The sequence below is a fragment of the Myxine glutinosa genome, chromosome 5 (assembly GCF_964187855.1).
Source record: "Myxine glutinosa chromosome 5, kmMyxGlut1.1, whole genome shotgun sequence".
NCBI lineage: Eukaryota > Metazoa > Chordata > Myxini > Myxiniformes > Myxinidae > Myxine > Myxine glutinosa.
Genome location: NC_136265.1, coordinates 85714889 through 85737012, shown reverse-complemented (window position 1 = coordinate 85737012; position 22124 = coordinate 85714889). Strand labels below are relative to the sequence as shown.

The window sequence follows — 22124 nt, the reverse complement described above, 5'->3', positions numbered from 1 at the left end:
GAGGGGAGGGGCAAGGGGGGAGCTTAGGAGGGGAAGGGCAAGGGGGGAGTTCAGGAGTGGAGGGACAAGGGGGGAGTTTAAGAGTGGAGGGGCAAGGGGGGAGTTTAGGAGTGTAGGTGCAAGGGGGGGGGGGGATTTGGATGGGAGGGGCAAGAGGGGAGTTTAGAAAGTGGATCATTAATGAAAGACGAACATTGATAACAAATTGGGTTTGTTGTGATTTTCAAGTTAGCAATCCGATTCAGAACGATGGAGGAGGGATGGAATGAATGTGAATTTAGACCATGTAGTGAGGGAGACGTATAAGATATTGAATTTCTTTTTTTTGAAGTGGAATGAGTTGGAGAGGAAATTGAGAAAAGCCTTTTCAATAGGAAGAAAAACAGCGTGTTGTAATATACCACTGAATAAAACACTGAAGGGGAAAGGTTAAACATATTTAAATAATATTTAAACAGAACCGTGAACAATCTTATATGCACAAAATACCAACGGGGGGAGAGCCGAGAGGGACCACCACGAGTCACCTGAACAGGGCAAAAGGTGGATGGCAAGGAGATAATGGGGGCGGGGCGAACAGCACACCTGGACAGAAAATACAGGATGAGACAACAGTACACGTGGAGAAAGGAAAATAAATGTTTTTGGTTTTTTTTGGGGGGGGGGTGGGGAGGGGGGGATTTAGAACGTTAGACAGAGTATTATGTTCGGGGTAGAAGGGAAAAAACTAAGAGCCAAGCAAAACACGCTTAAGTTAACAAACACCGACGGCGGTACAACTACAAGGCCGCACACGAGGAGCAGAACACGATTAATTAATTACGAGTTACAGGACATTCAAACCAAAACTAACTATAATAAAACAATAACGCATGGACGATAAAATAACGAGTTGAAATTTGGCAAACACATGAATGAAAAAATAACCGCTTTGGATGCCCGGAGAGAACCAGGCCTCATAGTGTAGCAGCAAAGCAAACCTGTTGTGCATTTTGTGATACAAGCACCAAATTTGGCACAAATGTACATTAATATGTTGCGAACATTTTCAGATATTGGGCCACTTGAAATTCCGTAATTTTTTTTTTCAAATTTTTTCAAATTTCGTAATTTCAAATTTTTCGGGTGACACCGTCACAATTTCGGTCTTCGAGGCCGGCCGATATAGTGGGGCGGCTTAGCCCAAATATTCAAAAGAATTGTGCATTTTGTGATACAAGCACCAAATTTGGCACAAATGTACATTAATATGTTGCGAACATTGTGTGGTCAGCAATGAAGACGAGAGTCTGAATTACATGTATGCAAAAGACCTTGTGAACCAGTGAAGCAAATACACGGGTAAGCATGAATTAAATCTAGGGCATGATATAATTTCCATGATGTTTACCTCTACACTCAATGGTGGAAGGAGGTAATGTTTTGATCCCAGCTTGTCTGTATGTCTGTTTGTCTGTTAGTCCACAAAATTCCAGACAAAGCTTGTAGTAGTGGTAGTTGTAGTGGTAGTGGTGATAACAGAAATTGTTATATAGAACTGAACTTATATTATTATTATATGCAGAAAATAACTTCATTTCTATATGCCCTGCAGTGGACAGGTTAATTGGTTTATGCACTGAAGGGGTCACCCTGGTGTGCACTGCTGTGTTCTGCCTCACTGAGTTGTTCAGGTATGATGTACTCAGCACAAGCTTCCGGTCGGCCCGGAGGTGGGGGTGCGGGGCCTGTCACGGAACGTCAAAACAAACGGCCTGCCGGGGCCGCCCAAAAGTCGGGCGTGAGGGGCGCGTCCACTAATGGAACGCCTCTCGCTTCCCAGATCGAGGGCCACGTGGTCAGGAGAACCTCGTCCCTTCCGGTCACACTTTGCCTATCGGCCGGCCTCGAAGACCGAAATTGTGACGGTGTCACCCGAAAAATTTGAAATTACGAAATTTGAAAAAATTTGAAAAAAAAAATTACGGAATTTCAAGTGGCCCAATATCTTAAAATGTTCGCAACATATTAATGTACATTTGTGCCAAATTTGGTGCTTGTATCACAAAATGCACAATTCTTTTGAATATTTGGGCTAAGCCGCCCCACTATCAAGGGCGGAAGCTTCAACAACTAGGCCGCGTGGTCCACGTGGCACAAAATACTCGACTATTTTTTACAGGTATGAAAGATCAACACCGATAAATCTTCCGAAGGACACACAAAAGGTACACACACGTAAGATAAATACAGTTTCGACAAAAATACAAATGTGACAATTACTTAACTTCGAGCGTGCGTGAAGATCGTGGAACAGCTTCGAAAAACCATGACCGCCCCGACAAGATCTCGCGAGATCTCTCAAATCATGTTGCAGCAATTTCTGAGGTTCAGAGTCCGGATAGTGGCGAGATCATGGTGGGTGGTCACACCTACAACTGTTCTGGTCACTTTGACGGATACCATGCCCAAGGCGTTGCTATAGCTGTGTCCAATAAGCTGACTCCCATGATAGTCGAGGTAACTAATACCAGTCAACGAGCGTATTATGAGACGCTGAAATTCAGGTTTAAGAATAATTACGTTTTAAATTCGAACAAAATGCATTTTCTCAATGTGCAAGATGTTTATTTGCTCATTATTCAAGACAATATAAAAGACTTGAAAAAGTAAGCGGAAAAATATTCAACCCAGACAGGATTTGAACCCACAACCCCCAGCTTAGGAGTCTGATGCTTTATCCATTAGGCCATTGGGCCAGCACATCAGATTTGTGTAATAACATTATGAAGAGTTATAAAGTGTACATATATTTTTATAGATTGATATATATATATATATATATATATATATATATATATATATATATATATATATATATATATATATATATATATATATATATATATATATATATATATATCTATCTATAATTCCAGTAATCTCTGTGTGTTTGTTTGTTTGTACGTTTGTTTGTTTGTACGTTTGTTTGTTTGTCTGTGACCGCTGTTTCTCGACAACCACGGGTCCGATATACTTTAAACTTGCCAGGTATATTGCTGGGGACCCGAGGATGTGCCTTTTCAAGGTTTCATATTAATCGGACAATTACTTACCGAGCTATGTCCAAAAAACGATTCAACCAATCAGAGAGCAGCGAGCTATCGCGTGTGCCGAACACACTCTGCCTCGGATGGCACATTTGAGAGCGTATTCATTTATTTCACGTTTGCAAACTATGTTGGCGCTATGTTGGCGTTAAACTATGTTTTTAAAACTAATAATAAAACTAATAAAAACGAATTTGCGATTCATCGTAACTGCGATATACGACCTTCCGGAGCTCCTGTGAGAGCGTGCGCCATTTCGGATCGTACGGGTACGTGCATGCCATATGTTGGCGTTAAACTGTTTTAAAACTAATTAAACGGACAAATTTCATGTCATGTTTCATGTAAATAGAGGGGGGGGGGGGGGATTGTCACTGTACTCGCAAGCCGTTCGCCGTTCGCTTTGGCGTTGCGAATGGACCAAAACATTTCATGAACCAAACCATTTCATGTAAAGCGTTCGCCGTTCGCTTTGGCGTTGCGAATGGACCAAAACATTTCATGGACCAAACCATTTCATGTAAATAGAGGGGGGGGATATAATTTTAGATATAGATATAGTACGGGCATGCCCTAGTGTATATAATTCCAGTAATCTCTGTGTGTGTGTCTGTGTGTGTGTGTGTTTGTCTGTGACCGCTGTTTCTCGACAACCACGGGTCCGATCTAATTGAAACTTGCCAGATATATTGCTGGGGACCTGAGGATGTGCCTTTTCAAGGTTTCATATTAATCGGAGAAGTAGTTACCGAGCTATGTCCAAAAAACGATTCAACCAATCAGAGAGCAGCGAGCTATCACGTGTGCTGAACGTGGCGTACAGACTCTGCCTCGGACGGCACATTTGAGAGCGTATTCATTTATTTCACGTTGGCAAACTATGTTGGCGCTATGTTGGCGTTAAACTATGTTTTAAAACTAATTAAAACTAATTTGCGATTCATCGTAACTGCGATATGCGACCTTCCGGACAGTCAAATGAGGACGTCACTTCCGGACTTACGGATAGTCATAGTGACGACGTACTGATGCTGAACGTGGCGAGCAGACGCTGCCTCGGACGGCACATTTGAGAGCGTATTCATTTATTTGACGTTGCAATCTGTGTTGATTGTTGTAAGGTACGATCGATTGTAGTACACGTTTATAATAACTCTGCCGATACAGGCCCGATTAACTGCAGCGCCATCCGAGCTGCGGCGTCGGGACGATACATTCATTGTACGGTCACATCACGCACTTACGGGCACGCCCATGGGCCCATGGGCACGCCCATGCATGCATGGGGGAAGACATTTTTTTTTTTTTTTTTGGCAAGGAACGGGCACCCACGTACGGGCACGTCCTAGTATATATATATATATATATATATATATATATATATATATATATATATACACACTAGCAGAAGTACCCGGCATTGCCGGGCGGGGGAGGGGAGGGGGGAGGGGAGGGGAACGGGGGGGAGGGGAGGGGAATGGGGGGGAGGGGAGAAGAGTGGGAGGGGAACGGGGGGGAGGGGAGAAGAGTGGGAGGGGGAGGGTGAGGGATGGGAGGGGTGGGAGGGTGAGGGATGGGAGGGGGTGGGAGGGGGAGGGGTGGGAGAGGGGGGAGGGGGGGAGGGGAGGAGCCAGAGGGGAGGGGTGGGGGAGGGGAGGGCGGGGGGTGGGGGGAGGGGGAGGGGCGGGGGGAGGGGTAAGGGAGGGGGAGGGGGAAAGGGAGGGGGAGGGGGGAAAATGGAGGGGGAGGGGAGAAGGGGGAGGGGAGGGAGGGGGAAGGGAAGGGGGGACAGAGGGGACAGAGGGGGGAGGGGGAAGGGGGAGGGAAGGGGACGGCCAGTCAACAATGACGCTGCAGTTCTCATGGTCGGAGAGCAGCACAACAATCGGACATAGTTCTGCATATTCGCAACAGCACGAAGCGGATTTTGGAGACTCACCGATCCTGTGACGTCCTCCAGTACCGGCGTTGCCGGGTGGGGGAAGGGAGACCCGTACATTCGCCCTCTCGACTCAAGCTCACTCGGACAAAAGCCTCGCACAAATTACACCGTGAAGGCCCAATGGTCATGTCGATGCCACAAATCACGGGCGCACTGAATTGAAAATATATAGAACGCTCATACTCCGTGAAAAGTGAAGCTGCCGTGTCGCCATCTTGGTCAGCACGACTCGACCAACTCGCTTCGCGGATCTCGTTTTGTGGGCGGCAATAAACTGCTCCAATCGGTTACGGAAGGGTTGTGGAAAGACGTTTCACAGCTGTTTCAAAGACATTTAATTCATATCGCACAAAATCGATACAAAACACGATCGCATAAAAGGTGAAAAAACGTGTGACGTGCGACGGGATGGAACATCACGTGATCGCTCTGAGCAAATCAGTCTGGCGGCGGGAATGGAACATCACGTGATCGCTCTGAGCGAATCAGCGAGCTGCTCTGGAACCGGCTGAGATTAGCGGGTACTTCGCTGAAATGCGCTGAGGTAAATATGAATAAAAAAATATGGATCTCGTCAAATATGGTCTCGGCCATGTTCGTCCCAGGCTCAATGGCTATGTCTATGCCAAATATCAAGTACGTGAGCCTCTCCGTTTAGGAGTCTATCAGTAACATTACACACACACAGTGTTTTATATATATATATATATATATATATATAAATATATATACTGAAACGCAAAAGAAACTTACCACCTTTGAAACCTTTAAATATCAACAATAACACCGTGTCGTAAATGTGTGAACTTATTTGTGGACAATAGCGTCCTCACTGTCAGACAAAACGGTCACGGATGGTCACTTGAACCTTCAATGGTCACTTCATAGCACAGCTGTTGAACAGCCGTTTTGACTGTCAGTGATTAGCCAAGGGGTACTGGATGATTTTAATGAGCTGCACGTGATGTCTTCATATTGGCTTTAAAAAGGCCAGTGCAAAATGGGCATTTCAATCAACATGCCACGATTGTCAAGGGATCAACGGCAGCGTGCCCTGGGCATGCTGCAAGGCGGACTGAGCTACCGTGAGGTGGCACATCGCCTTGGCTGTTCACACCAGACGATATCGGCCCTGGTGGACAGAGACACCCTCCACAACTCTGCAGATGACAGACCTCGATCAGGGAGGCCAAGAGTCACCACTGCAAGGCAGGACAGGCAGATGGTCCGAAGTCACCTGCGGGATCGATTCCGTCCAGCATCCCGCACTGCGGCAGAAACTCCGGGGCGTGCAAACCCACGGATGTCCAATGATACTGCACGAAGATGACTGCATGACTATGGTCTGACTGCCAGAAGACCATACAGAGGCCCCGTAATGACGGATGCCCATCACCGCAACTGACAGAGATGGTGCCAGCAGCATCAGCGGTGGACCTTGGCGCAGTGGAACGAGGTCGCTTTCAGCGATGAGTCAAGGTTCTGTGTGGACAATCCTGATGGGCATGAGCGTGTCTGGAGAAGAACTGGCGAGCAATATGCCGATTGTTGCATGCATCAAGCCAACAGGTGGGGTGGCCCAAGTGTGATGGTGTGGGCCGCCATATCAGGCCGGTACAGGACGCCACTGGTGGTTGTGGATGGGAATCTTAACGCCCAGCTTTAAGATTGGAGATCCGTGGGTTTGCACGCCCGGAGTTTCTGCCGCAGTGCGGGATGCTGGACGGAATCGATCCTGCAGGTGACTTCGGACCATCTGCCTGTCCTGCCTTGCAGTGGTGACTCTTGGCCTCCCTGATCGAGGTCTGTCATCTGCAGAGTTGTGGAGGGTGTCTCTGTCCACCAGGGCCGATATCATCTGGTGTGAACAGCCAAGGCGACGTGCCACCTCAGGGTAGCTCAGTCCGCCTTGCAGCATGCCCAGGGCACGCTGCCGTTGATCTCTTGATAATCGTGGCATGTTGATTGAAATGCCCATTTTGCACTGGCCTTTTTAAAGCCAACATCAAGACATCACGTGCAGCTCATTAAAATCATCCCGTACCCCTTGGCTAATCACTGACAGTCAAAACGGCTGTTCAACAGCTGTGCTATGAAGTGACCATTGAAGGTTCAAGTGACCATCCGTGACCGTTTTGTCTGACAGTGAGGACATTATTGTCCACAAATAAGTTCACACAATTACTACACGCAGTGTTATTGTTGATATTTAAAGGTTTCAAAGGTGGGAAGTTTCTTTTGCGTTTCAATATATATATATATATATATATATATATATATATATATATATATATATATACACATATATATATATATATAAATATATATATACACATATATATATATATATATATATATATATAAATATATATATACACACAGACTTGGCATTTAAGATGGAATTTTTTTTTGTGGGGTTGAACTTAATTTTCAAGATGACTTACAACCAAAAGTTCATTGGAATTATGTTGAAATTATTCTAGATTTTGTTAATGTGACATTTAAAAGAAACAAAAACCACATTTGACATTTCGAAGCAGATAAATTGATCCTTGAAAGTGATGTAAACCGATATCGAACTCAATTCACGGACAGTACTGTGTTAAACTTCTGTACGTTTTCCAGAAGTATCTCTTTATTTTGCACATTAGCCAAACTTTATTTTCAACAAAAACAAAAGCTAAATTATGACGGATTACGGACAGTAAAATTACAGTTCAGTACTTCGTGTAACCCCCATGAGCATTCAGGAGAGCACGTACACGTCGATGCATGCTGTTCACGAGATTTGCCAAGGTTTGGACAGGAATCGCTTGCCAAGCAGTGACAATAGTCTGCTGCAATTCACGCACAGAGGTAGGCTGCTGGTCCAAGTTGTCAATTTGACGCGTTAATTCTGCCCACAAGTTCTCTATCGGATTCATATCTGGGGACATGGCAGGCCACTCCATATGCTCTACACCATGGTCAGCAAGAAAGTGTTGGATCATGCGAGCACGATGAGGCCGTGCATTGTCATCTTGGAAGACAAAGTTTCCTCGAAAGGCTGCACGAGCAAATGGAAGCAAAAGTTTCTTCCAGAATGACCCTGTACTTGAACCGGTTCAGGTTTCCATTCAGAACAACCAGGTCAGTTTTCCACCTGCATGAAAAGCAGCCCAAACGTTCACCCCACCAGCTCCAGCTTGGACTCTTGGCACTATACAATCTTCGTTATGGGCTTCATGCACTTGTCTGCGCACACGGACGTGGCCATCTTGACGATAGACCAGAAATCTAGACTAGTCACTGAAGGTCACGTGATTCCAGTTTCCTGGCTGCCATTGACGGTGCTCTCTGGCCCACTGCAATCAGCGCTGGCTGTGTTGTCTGGTCAGGCGTGGCTTTCACAGAGGACGCCTGGCATGATAGCCTGCTTGAACCAGTCGTTGTTTGACTAGCCTTCTGGATACAGGCACATTTGTCAGTTGCTGCCACTCAGCCCTAAGCCGATTAGCTGACTTGGTACGGCCATTGCAGACTAACCGGTGCAGCCGGTGATCATCTCTCCTTGTGGTTCTGTGTGGACGTCCTGGCCTCGGTATTGGAGTAGGGACACCCCTCTGAGCATTTCGTTTCAGGATCTTTGACACCTGACCTTGAGTGGTGCCATACTGCCGAGCAATAGCACGCTGTTTCATGCCAGAATTTCGTAAAGCCACCACTCCATGACAAACAGCATTGTCAAGTTGACGGACCATCTCCAGAGGAAGCGGCAATAACTTTTGTAGACGTGCAGCAGTTGTTTTCCACTAATACAGAACGCAACAACCCTTATATACCCGATTGGGAAGCCAATTGTCAAATGTACCTGTCCTTACATTTTGTCACGCCACCTGTGATATAATCCCGTTATTGACGTCTTGCTGCGAAAGACAATCAGTGACCTGGTTCTTTCAACAAAGACATCACCGAAGGGTAAAAGAAACTCACCAGATTGATATACTGAGTTCAGAAAGTAAACTCGTCAAGAAAAAAAAAAAAAAATCCATATTAAATGCCAAGCGATAAGCACCGCCTGCCACATGGTAACGTTATCTCTGGTATCCACTCATCATATGGAGTCGACCTGGTTGCAGTTGGGAGTTACTAATAATGGTATCTGTAATCTGGTTCTCCAACCTAATGAGCGGACAACATGACGTCATCGCCATGCATGTCCGCATTGCCTGCAAAGCTCCAGAGGAACCATCTAGCAGTGCGTCATTATGGATTACGGAGATAACGTTACCATGTGGCAGGCGGTGCTTATCGCTCCCAGCAAGGTGCAGCAGCAGCTGTATGGGACACCTTGCTGGAGGTTCTCCACTGATGATATGAAGGTCGCATAGTGACTGATATAAAAACCGAAAGGTTCACAGAGTTACAAGTGTATGGAAGCCTCACTGCGTTGCCCTGATGAAGCCCCAACAAGGGCGAAACCAGGTCGGTAACTGTGAGTTTTGCATGCACTTGTGACAGTATCTGGATTTATAATCCGTAATGACGCACTGCTAGATGGTTCCTCTGGAGCTTTGCAGGCAATGCGGACATGCATGGCGATGACGTCATGTTGTCCGCTCATTAGGTTGGAGAACCAGATTACAGATACCATTATATACATATATATATATATAATATATATACATATATATATACATACATATATATATATATATATACATACATATATATATATATATATATATATATATATATATATATATATATACATATATATATATATATATATACATATATATATATACATGTATATATATATATATATATATATATATATATATATATATATATATATATACATATATATATATATACATATATATACATATATATAATATACCATTATATATGTATATAATGGTATATATATACATATATATGTATATATATATATATATATATATATATATATATATATATGTATATATATATAGAGAGAGAGAGAGAGAGAGAGAGAGAGAGAGAGAGAGAGAGAGAGAGAGAGAGAGAGAAAGAGAGAGAGAGAGAGAGAATTTTAAAGCAAAATCTATAGCACTTAAGTGGAATTTATTTTGAAAGCCATTAACTCGACCTATTGGCCAATGTATATTCCAAGTTTCAGCTAGTTTTAATGTATAGTCCTTGAGATACGAGCGCCAACACATTTTGGATGGACGGACGGACAGACACCAACATGATCGAGGGTTTTCTAAATATAACTCAAGAATTCATAAATAGACTTTGCTGAAATTTGGAACATATTACCTCAACGTACAAAGCATTTACTTCTGAAATTTGCAGCAGATTTCATCCAGCAGAAGCTGAGAAACGAATTTTCAGTCCCCATGTAAAGGCTGCATGTAGAGACACGATTCCTTATATAAAGGTAGGGGCGTTTTGCGCCTTTGCGATTGTATAAAGTTTTTTTTAAATGTTACCATATCTAAAATGGGATCATCATTACCGTTGCTTTCACACACCTTTTGGTAAGACTTGCAGGCTTCCGCATAATCATTTTTTTCCCAATCAATTTCTAATCTGTCTCGTGGGTAAAATGTTCCATCCAGAGAAACCCGAAGTTGTTTCACCTTTGCATTATCACTCGGCACATAATTCTTATCAGTACCTTCATCTCCATCAGGATTCTTAAAAATGAGCCGTAGGTATAGTGGCTTACATCCAGAACACCCAAGTTCCACGTGTAAGTGGTTTGGTTCAGTTTAATGTGTTCACATCTTCTTTTAAGGCATGATACATTTCGTGGTTTCTTTGAGTTAAGTCTTTTCTTCAACATCTCTTCCGTTTTGAGATAAGGAGTATCAAAGGGAGGCGCAAAGCATACTACAGGCACTGCGAGCTGGTTTATTTATTTGATTTTCTTTCATGGGAGACTACGTTTTCAGGATCAGCCTCATTCTACGCAAGTATTCTAGGGCAATTGTTTTACACATTTTTTGAGACATATTTGGTGGCCCTCTTCCACTCCGAGGTATTTGGATGATGCTTCGTTTTGTGACTGCTGTATTGTTGTTTCGAGGTCAAGTTTTATGTTGTCTGTTTTTCTTGGTTTACCTTGTACAAATGCGCACTTGGAACACATATCTAGTCCAAATTCCATTTGAATGTCCTTGGAGAACCGTTTTACTCGTCCAATGAAAGTCCAATGGGGGCTTTAGTAACAGGTGTCAAATTAAAATCAGAATTGACGAGGACATATTGAGGAAAGAGGATACAACAAGGTATATTATTGTTGGTTAAAATATTTTATATAATAATGAAGGGGATAATTGATGTTTGAAAAATTGATTTGCCATTGTGGTTATTTCTTAAAGTAATTAAATCACAACGCCATGTTTTGTTTTTTTCTTAACACGAGAGTTAATCATCAAACTGTTCGAATCAAAATGTATAGACATTGACAGAAACCTTCAAGAGGATGGCTCTTGAGGAAAGAATCTTCAGCATCATTGGGTTTGGGTCGATCCAGGTGTACAACAATGTCGTGCTCAGCTTTCACTTCCACTTTCACAAATAAATCTGGAAAAAGTAAATTTTATTAGATGCAGGCATCTTGTGTCACATGCAGAGCTGTTTTCATACTCTTAAAATAGAAAAATAAATGTTGCATTAAAATCTTTTTTTTCGAAATAAAAACCATTAAAATCTCTATCAAAGCATTAAAATCTTCCTTGAAGAGAGAAAATAAAACATTTCCCTCAGGAATGGTGTGATGTGAAAACATTATGATAACAAAGCATTAAATTCTGTATAAACTGCCTCAATGTTATGAGATGCTTCCGACCTGACTACATCTTCAGTGGAATTTCACCACCACCTAAAATCACAACCAACAAAATACAGAAAGCAAGAAAAATGTAGAAAAGGCAAAATAGAGAAGGTTTTCTCCACCAAACTGCTTTTATTCTCAAATTACAAACAATTACAATCTAACATGTGACTGGTTGATTTTTTTTTTTTTGTCTCGAAAGAACCCTCATGGTTCACAAAGGATTTTCCCATCACGCGAACCCGGGTTACACTCCCCCTAAAATAGATTAATTAAACATACCTAGCCTGGTGTTGGCTTAGTGGTTAGGGTGCCGGCTTGGGATCCTAGGATCCTGGGTTCGAATCCCGGTCGATCTCTGAATTAACGCCACGGGGTTGACTGAGCCTGTCGTCCTTCCGAGGTCGGCAAATTGAGTACCAGCTAGCTGGGATGAATGATCACGGTGTGTACCCCGATTTAGAATAGGTACACCGTATCCCAGCGCATCGTAAGAGCATGACCAAGCGTTGGCGTCAGGAAGGGCATCCGGCCATAAAAACATTGCCTCAAACAGGGAAACATGATTGTCATGGGGCCCGCAACACTCACCCCCGCTCTTGCAGGGAAAAAAATATATATATATTGTGGATATGAGAATGGTGTTTTTTTATTGTTGTGTTATGAATTGTTGTAAAATGTCACCCTCCTTCCTGCATTTGTTGTTGTATAAAGGTCAAAGGGCGTTCCCGTAGTTAATTCCATAAAGCATACACGCAGGACACCATATCTCCCTGTTCAGTAGTTATATCCTTATTATGTGTATTAGTGTAAGGCTGTGTCTTCCATTAATTTAAATACTCCATTGCACCAAGTGAAATAAGAGTAGATTCCCTTCACCTTCCCCTTCCCCTTCCAACAATTGCCAACTGTTCCCTCAGCGACTCCATTCGCCACGAGGTCGGCTTGGAGAAGAAGGGGGAGGAGCTGCCGAATCCTGGGCGTGCCCGCCCATCGTCATCAAGGGCGGAGCCAGAGGGCCGTGCCGACCAATCAGGGCCGAGGCGAGCTCACCGATGGGCGTGTTCTAGAGGCCGGCGGCTTGATTGCCCGCGGGGTTATAAAGAGCGCGCGCGGAAGCCGTGGAAATAGAAGTGCGCGAGGAGGGAAGAGAAGCGAGAAGGAAGCCTTGAGAGAAGTGCACGACGTCACCCTGCTCGCTCCCAGCCTGATGAGCCCCGGCTTGCTGTGCGCCCTGCCAAGCCTTCCAGCTTGTGGTCCGAGCTGAACCTTCCTCCCGGTCCAGCCAATCGTTCCTGCCTCCATTCCCCATTCGTGTGAGTCCGTCTTTGTTTGTTCTGTCCCTGGGTATAAGTTAAGCCTGTAATAGATAAGCTAGAATTTCACTGTCACCTTTCCTCTTCTGTTTTTATTTTATTATCCTTCCTTCTCCTTGGTTTCTTTGATTGTGTAAATAGTAGGAATAAATTTAGTAGCATTTCCAACCTTTTTGTGTTGGTGTTCTTCTTCTTCACATCCTTCGCTTTATTCTTTTCCCCATTGAATATCTGTGGCGCGATTCGGCCAACTTTCAGGAATCGGGTTAGTCGGGGTAACTGTTCGGGCGCAGCGGCCATCCACTCGGCAAACAACATCCTCGTCGCGGTCCCGTAACAATTGGTGTCGGGAGAGGGATTGGACCCGAAGCGCGCTTACCGCGCTCAAAATTACGAGCGGCCGAAATTTGTTTTGTTTTAGAAAAACCCGAACTTTGAAATCGCGCCATGGCGATCGGAATGACATGCGATCGGCACATAGAAATCAAGGCGATCGGATGCAGGTGGGTGAGCTTGAAGAGGGGTTAGGGGTAACACAGGACCACAGGGAAGAAATGGAGGAGAGCAATGAGGAGGTGGTTGAGGAGGTGTCAGGTGCACAAAATGGCGCCCTCACGCACGTGAATGCAGCGGCACCAAATTTAGCGGCGCCCGTGACCGTAGCAGCACCGGTGGATTCGAACCTTTTTTTGCTACAAATGGGGGCCCTTATGGACAAAATGGGTGAGCGAATGAGGGACGAAGCAAGGGCTAATAATGTACGATTGGAAAACCAACTTGTGGGAATGAGGGCTGATAGCGAGAAGATGGAAAACAGAATGAGGGACGAAGCGAGGGGTACCAGGGCCCAAATTGGGAAGATAGACAGCAAATTTGAGGGGTTAGACAATAAATTTGAGGAGTTAGACAATAAATTTGAGGGGTTAGACAACGGGATAAAATAGGTGAAGAATGGGTTAACGGGGGTGGAAAATAGAATGGCTGCCCAGGAGAATCAGATAGAGGGGGTGAAAAATGGGTTAAGGGGTTTAGAAAACACAATGGACAACAAATTGCGGGAAGTTGGGGAGCAATCCGCCCGGGAAATCAAACAAATGGGGCACCAGATAGAGGAGGTCAAAATCGGGTTCGAAGGTAAATTGGATGCTCAGAGGGATGAATTGGGACAGATGAGGGCGGCATCTACAAAAGAGAGGGAGGAGATGGGGGAGGAGATACGACGAGGTGAAAGCGAGGCGGTCTCGGGGGTACGCGAGGAGGTAAAGCGAGGTGAGAAGTGTATGGAGAAGGAGGTGAGGAATAATACGGCTAGGTTACAGGGGGGAATAGAGGGTCTGACGAGGGGAGTAGAACAGCTGACAGTGGGACAAAAGGAACTCGTGGACCAAGTGGAAAAGAACACTGCAATAATCGGGGGGTTAAAAGCGACACAAAAAGACATCAAGAACGAATTAATAGCGACACAGAAGGAATGTCAGATGGTACATGAGGGGTTGACGAAGAGGTTGGAAGAGGTGACAGAAGTGATGGAGACGAAGGACAGAGAGGTGAGGACGCACATAGAAACGGCTAAAGTGGCGTTAGAGGACAAAATTGAGGAGACGCACCGGGAAATAAAAGAGGTGAAGCAAAAATTAGAGGAGGTGGAAGAAGCGGTGATTGAAATTAAGAAGAGACGAAGGGAAACTGAGAAAGCGATAAAGGAGGAGGTGATGGAATATGTACAAGGTCGGTGCTCAAATCGTGATGGTGTGCTCGCTAACCAAATAAAGAGTTTGCAGGTGGCGAAGGAGGTGCGGAGACGAGGTGCCGAGGTGAGTGGCGATATACGCGGAAATGTATATGGTGTGAGGGAAGCTTCAGTCGGCTTGGGGGTTGATTTTGATCCGGGTGTTCGTGAGAGGCCGCTGGTGAAGTGTGCGACAGGTACGGAGTGTATGGACAGAGGAGGTGTGCGAGAATGTCCGACTCTGGGGTGTGTGAGGAAAAAGTGCGCGCCGAGGAGTGAGTGTGCTGTCGAGAGTGAGTTGGTCGTAGCGCGTGTGCGGGGGGGCACATGGAAGCGCGCAGTGGGGAGTGTTACAGAGGATGTAACGAGAGAGTGCACACCTGTGATGAGTGTTACAGAGGGTGTAACGGGAGAGTGTGCGAAAGAGGATGCGCGAGAAAGGTGTGTAACGGACGGGTGCATGAGTACAGAGTACACTGTCGAGAGTAAGGGTGAGTGCGCAACCGAGTGTGGTGGTAAAAGTAGTTAGAGTGACACGGAGCGTGAGTTGGTTGTGGCAGGTGAGGGAGGATGTACACCTGGAATGGAAGGATGCACACCTGGAATGGGAGAGCACGTATGGGAATGCACGCTGGAATTGGTAGTGAGGCACGTGGTTGGGTGTGCAAGTGAGAGCACACCTGTGGTTGTCACAGAGGAGGTGATCGAGGAGGGGGCGCGAAGAGGTGTGTTGGTGAGGTGTGTGAACGACGAGTGTGTGCAAAGGTGTGCGGTGGTCAGGTGTGTGACAAAGTCGAAGCGGAATGAGTGTACCTGGGTGTGTCAGGGAAGGTGCAATGACAAAGAGCATGGAGACGGCTGGATGTATGAGCAAGGAACGGGCTGCGGGGTGTGAGCATGCAAGTGGAGCATCGACGGTAACCGGGTTAGCGGTTAGAGCGACGTATAGCCGAATCGGGCCCTCGGTGCGCGCCGGGCAGCTTTGCGTGCCGTGGAGGTCCGCGGCGGTTTCGAAAGAACCGCCGTGCGGGATCCACGCCGGGCCGCGCTTTGAACGGCCGCATCGGTGCTCCACTAGGCGGAGCGGGCAGCCCGATAGGAAGGGTCGTCATGGCGACCCCTTTTTGTTGAGGCATTCCGGCAGGTCGAGATCGGGCCATTGGACGGCTCCGTGCCGAGGTGGTGCGTGGGCTCTCGGCCCGGGTAAGCGTCCTTCCCTGCACCGAGTGCCGGACGCATCCAGCCGCTGGCACCAAACCACCCGCATCCATTGCTCGGCTTTACGAAGCAGAGCTTTGGAAACGAATTGGCGCACCGAGAGGATCTAGTGAGTAGACGGGTGATGATAGTGGTTTGGACCCGAAATTGCAAAGCAAAATTTGATGATTGGTAGAATGATTGGCAGATGATTGGCAAATTTTTGATTTGTTGAATTTGGACGAGCAAAATTTGTAGTGGAAGATACCCGATGTGGTGGGATGGCAACTCTGCCATCTCTCACAACGGGGGCAAAGGAGCACTAGTTATGGGGTTTGGCAGTGAAAACTAGCCCGGGAGGGTTAGGATATAATGATAGGGACCTAGAGATGACCTTAGGTAATGGTAAGATTAGGTAGTCACAATGATACCTGTAGTGGGGACGCAGGTAGATTAGTTTGGATGATAATGACGTGGTATGTGCTTAGTTTAAAGGGAAGACGGGGAGCACTAGGTTAGCAGGGCACCAGGTAGTTCAGATGATGCCGTGTGAATGTTGGAGGTGTATTCAAGTGTATTGAGCAGGGTATGAGTAAATGATTGTGTGTTGTAGTGTGATTGCACAGGTGTGCAACTGAACAGGTGTATGGAGCAGTGTGTGAGTGAGTGATATTGATGTGAGTTGTGCTGAGCAAATGGTCCAGGAAGGAAGGAGGGTGCAGGTGGCACCAGGTGTGATTGCACAGGTGTGCAACAACAGGTGTATGGAGAACAGGTGTATGGAATAAATGGTCTGGAGTATATGGAGTATTGGAATGGATGGTCGTGGAGTGAGTATGGTGGAAACTGTGGAGTGGAGTGGATGGTGCGAAGGTATGAATGGGGGAAGAATGGACCCCCATCACGAATACCCGGGGAGGGTAGTGTAAGTGTTAGGTAGAGGGTACAGGTAAATTGTGGTTGGATATTGGCATTTGTGGTGCGTGGTGGAAGAATGGTATTTGGATGGGTGCATTAGTGACATGGAAATGGCTGGGCATGTAGCCTGTTAGTGTGTGTACTTGTTTGGGCACTCCACCACTGTGAGGATGTCGGCCAGGTGAGGCCGCAGGTGGGCTCTGGGAGCCGGCAGAGTTGTTGTGGATGGGGCCCGAGGATCCGGAGGACGGACCCGGGTAGCCCAGTGCCAGAGGGCACCAAGGGGTGACAGAGCCAGGAGGGGCCTTCCCCAATTAGATAGGTTCGGGTGAGGAGCTAGGTAAGCTCGGGTGGCAACTGCAGTGGTGGAGGTGTGCAGGTGGGTAGACCTGCTGGGAGAGCTACACGACTCAGCCCGGAAATTGTGCAAGGGCACAGGGAGATGAATCGGGGGAGTGAGACCCCAAATTGAGAAGCACCACAGTTTGGTCAATGGGAATTGGTTTTTAGAACCCATAGTGTAAGTTGGCCGATGGATTGGCAGGGAAGACCCCAGGTAGTGTAAAGTGTGTTAATGTCATTTAGAGGATAGTTAGGATGGAGATCTCCTCGCACCATCTGCATCCACTCACCTGAGATGACGTACCTCCACACCATGCCAGGTTGTTTTATTATTTTGATGCAAGTGTTTTGGATTGTGAGACGCATCATGACGTGGGTGTGACATTGTGCTGATGTTCCATCTCTTCCTCCTTATGAGGATTGATGATGAATTGGGTGATGGCAAATTTTGGTTAGAGGGATTGTGGAGACGAATTTGGTATAGGGGAAATATGGGGAGACGTGACAGTCGTGACGAATTTGTAAATGTGTAGATTGTTGTAAATATGGGGTAAGGGCAATGGTAGAGTAGGTGACAGGGGGGGGTGACGTACGGTAGGGACGAGCTTTTCTCCGCTCCGTCTCCATACGCACCTCGCCTTGCATTGCCTTGTTCGATGTGTACCCTTGAGACCTTACCCCTCGCTCATCTGTCTTTTCCCCCTTTTGTCTCCCACCAAGGACTGTGCGCCACTGGGCGCCGAGGGGAGCGTGCAGGAGTCCGCCATTGTGCGCAAGGAACTCCCAGAACCAGCTGTCTGCATCGATGCACCACATTATGGACCACATGTCTGTGGCTGAGCACCACTTATGGACCCCATGGGTTGGGGCATGGCCCCTCTGCTGGAACCGGCCATGAGGGCCCGAGATCTTGCTGGCGGACCTTGGTCACAGGGCACCTATGCCGCACAGGTGAACCACACATGGTCGGCCCTGTGGGCCATAAATAAATCAAAACAATGGACACGTTCTGTGCAGGTTTATTTCCACCAATAGGCCGCCAGTAAGAAAATGAAAGAAAGATAACATCTGGAAGAACAAATAGCCAGCAGAGGGAGCCGAAGAGCAAAAGACCACCAGCAGGGTTTGGGGTTGTTTAGTTATTTTATTCATGAACAATGATGACTGTGCACCGATTGGTGCTTGAGGGTGCTTTGGTGCGTTTTGGGTGCTTTCTGGTGCATCGATGCAGGGCAGACTGTCTCTCCCCCCAAAAGAACAATCACAGGTCCTGGGTTAGTATTGTAAATAAAAGTAGTCATTGTAAATAATGCGCCCCCACCGTAAATGTATAGTTTGAAGACCATTCCGCAATTCGGTTAGTTGTGGGCATGAATCTGTTAGGCAGGGTGCAATGGAGCAGCGGGACATATTTATTTATGTTTTAAAACTGTCGCACTCAGGGTCAGGTTAAATGTAGAGGGAACTACACCTACGTGCCACACTAAAAGCTAAAGTTCATAGGCCCGGAACGTGCCTAAGGGGAGGAGGGTGCAGTGTTGTGGATATGAGAATGTTGTTTTTTTTATTGTTGTGTAATGAATTGTTGTAAAATGTCACCCTCCTTCCTGCATTTGTTGTTGTATAAAGGTCAAAGGGCGTTCCCGTAGTTAATTCCATAAAGCATACACGCAGGACACCATATCTCCCTGTTCAGTAGTTATATCCTTATTATGTGTATTAGTGTAAGGCTGTGTCTTCCATTAATTTAAATACTCCATTGCACCAAGTGAAATAAGAGTAGATTCCCTTCACCTTCCCCTTCCAACAATTGCCAACTGTTCCCTCCATGACTCCATTCGCCACGAGGTCGGCACGAAGAAGGGGGAGGAGCTGCCGAATCCTGGGCGTGCCCGCCCATCGTCATCAAGGGGGGAACCAGAGGGCCGTGCCGACCAATCAGGGCCGAGGCGAGCTCACTGATGGGCGTGTTCTAGAGGCCGGCGGCTTGATTGCCCGCGGGGTTATAAAGAGCGCGCGCGGAGGCCGTGGAAATAGAAGTGCGCGAGGAGGGAAGAGAAGCGAGAAGGAAGCCTTGAGAGAAGTGCACGACGTCACCCTGCTCGCTCCCAACCTGACGAGGCCCGGCTTGCTGTGCGCCCTGCCAAGCCTTCCAGCTTGTGGTCCGAGCTGAACCTTCCTCCCAGTCCAGCCAATCGTTCCTGCCTCCATTCCGCATTCGTGTGAGTCCGTCTTTGTTTGTTCTGTCCCTGGGTATAAGTTAAGCCTGCAATAGATAAGCTAGAATTCACTGTGTCACCTTTCCTCTTCTGTTTTTATTTTATTATCCTTCCTTCTCCTTGGTTTCTTTGATTGTGTAAATAGTAGGAATAAATTTAGTAGCATTTCCAACCTTTTTGCTTTGGTGTTCTTCTTCTTCACGTTCTTCGCTTTAGTCTTTTCCCCATTCTCGGGAGATCTCGCGAGATCTTGGAGACGGCGGCAGGGATTTTCGAAGCTCCACACGGTCTCCACGTTTTTCGAAGTTAAGTCTGTTCACAATTGTATTTTGTCGAAACTGTATTTATCTTTCGGTGTGTGAAGTTATTGTGTGCAACTTTGGTTGTTTCTCGGTGTTTATCTTTCATAAATTGATCGTCTGTTTGCCGTGTCGCGAGCAAGGCCTTGTACAGTGTGCACTGTACAACCTTGAGGCTTTGTTTTTCTCTCAGTGGTCTGTCGTTTGTGATCCAATAACTTTCGTTCTCTGTATTCCCAGTCTTTTCACCCATAGCCTACTTCCTTGTGTAAATCTCAACTCAAAAAAAAAAAAAAAACAAAAAAAAAAACATTTCCTTCTCTGTTCTCATTCGTTTATTCATTCTTATTCGTTCGTTCGTTCTTCGACCACGTGTTTCTCCCCCATTTCCCCAGATAGTTTTCACTCATTAACCTTCAATGTTTACACTTTCCCCTGAAGTTATGTATTCCGTCATATTTTATAACACCTTTTTCTTCTTCTTCTTTAAAAGGCTGCTTTCGACTTGCTCACCAAATCAATTCATCCCAAAAAAAATATCCATCTCCTATAGTGCCTTTTTTCTACATTCCCTAAACTCTCCTGCACTCCATCCTCCATCCAGCGTCCTTAAACGTATTTTTAACTCGAAGGTCACAAGAAACTCATTTTGCAATAAATGTTCGTTTCCCATAAATCGTACACTTTCAAAAATCCAATCTCACCCCTCCCCTCCAAATCTTCCCCATAACCCCTCCCCTCCAAATCTTCCCCATCACCCCTCCCCTCCAAATCTTCCCCATCACCCATCCCTTTCAAATCTCCCCCCTTGCCCCCTCCCTCCTAAACTACCCCCTCACCCCTCCCCACCAAGACGCCCCCTCGCCCCTCCCCTCCTAGACTCCTGCCTCACCCCTCCCCTCCAAATCTCCCCCATATCCCATCCCTTTCAAATCCCTCCCCTTGTCCCTTCCCTCCCAAACTCCCCCCTCACCCCTCCCCTTCAAATCTCCCCACCCTCATTGCTTCTCAATTTCCCCCCTCTCACTCCCCCTCCTCAAAGCATCCTCCCCGCTTCTTCCCCCTTCAAACTCTCACCTCCATCTCCCCCAACCTTCTGCCTCGCTCTTCCCCCTCCTCAAATAACACCTCATTGTGGCTCACCCAATCACCATCAAACCTTTTGTCCGCCCCATCCTTCCCTTTCTCCGAGCTATTCTGAAATCTCTGACACACCTTCAACAGCTCTCCCTACCTCTTCCACCTCTTCCACATCTTACCCTACCCCTCCTCCCCCCTGTTCTGTATCTGATGCTCCCCCTTCCTCTTCATTAACGGTATGGACCTCAAACATCCGGGGCCTTCGTTCAAACTTAACTGATCTCTCCATACAGGTTGCTTCTGTCAAACCAGACGTGATCTGCTTAACAGAAACTTTCCTCCTTTATGATGTCTCTGATTCCATAGTATCTCTCCCGGGCTACTCCCTACTCCGGTATGATAGACCTGAGCCTCGTCCTGGAGGCGGGGTTGCTATCTTTATAAAAAACTCTCTTCCTCACTCGCCCTGCACTGCACTCTCTCCACCTCACCCCCAGGAATACCTCTGGCTACGGCTTCCCCTTCGCTCCCACCTCTTGTTCATATGTGTGTTGTACCGTCCACCAAACAGTGATGACTCCATCTACATCTCGCTGTCTGATGATATGGACCAACTTCTATCTACTCATCCCAACTCTCTCTTCCTCATATGTGGTGATTTCAACTGTCATCATGCCAGTTGGCTGGATGTGGGTACCTCTCTCACCAGCCATGGCTCCTCAGCAAAGGACTTCTGCGACTCACTGGGACTGACACAATCTGTCAATTTCCCGACCCGGATCTCAGTCAACGGAACATCTTCTCTTCTGGACTTGGTTATGACTAACTTCCCTGAAAATGTCTGCTGCTCTTCTTCTGCTCCGATCGGATCATCTGATCATGTCCTTGTTAAAGTGGACATCTCTCTGACCATCCTCAGGGAGCCTGCTCAGCGTCGACGAGTCTGGCATTTCACTCAGGCCAACTGGCACGGTCTTCAAGCAGCCATCAATCATCTGGACTGGTCTCCCATCTCTACCACCTCTGACATCAACTCATCCTGGGAATTCTTCCAAAGTAAATTGCTCTCTCTCATGCACAGATTTATCCCATCTCGTCTTCAGTTGTCATACCCTTCCTCCCGTCCATGGTACACGGAATCTTGTGGTGAGGCTGTTGCCCAGAAACAACTTGCCTTCGTCTCCT

The 22124-nt window shown here is 46.5% G+C and overlaps 1 protein-coding gene across 4 annotated transcripts in view; it reads right to left on the bottom strand.

The window, feature by feature from the left end:
• The window catches only part of LOC137427368 (uncharacterized), a 73119-nt gene that overhangs the window by 4250 nt on the left and 46745 nt on the right, over positions 1–22124 (bottom strand). For all 4 annotated transcript variants that reach the window (XM_078778295.1, XM_078778294.1, XM_068116818.2 and 1 more), the window contains one exon: positions 11479–11589. In XM_078778295.1, the coding sequence (XP_078634421.1) occupies positions 11479–11589 (111 nt within the window). The remainder of the gene's footprint in view (positions 1–11478; positions 11590–22124) is intronic.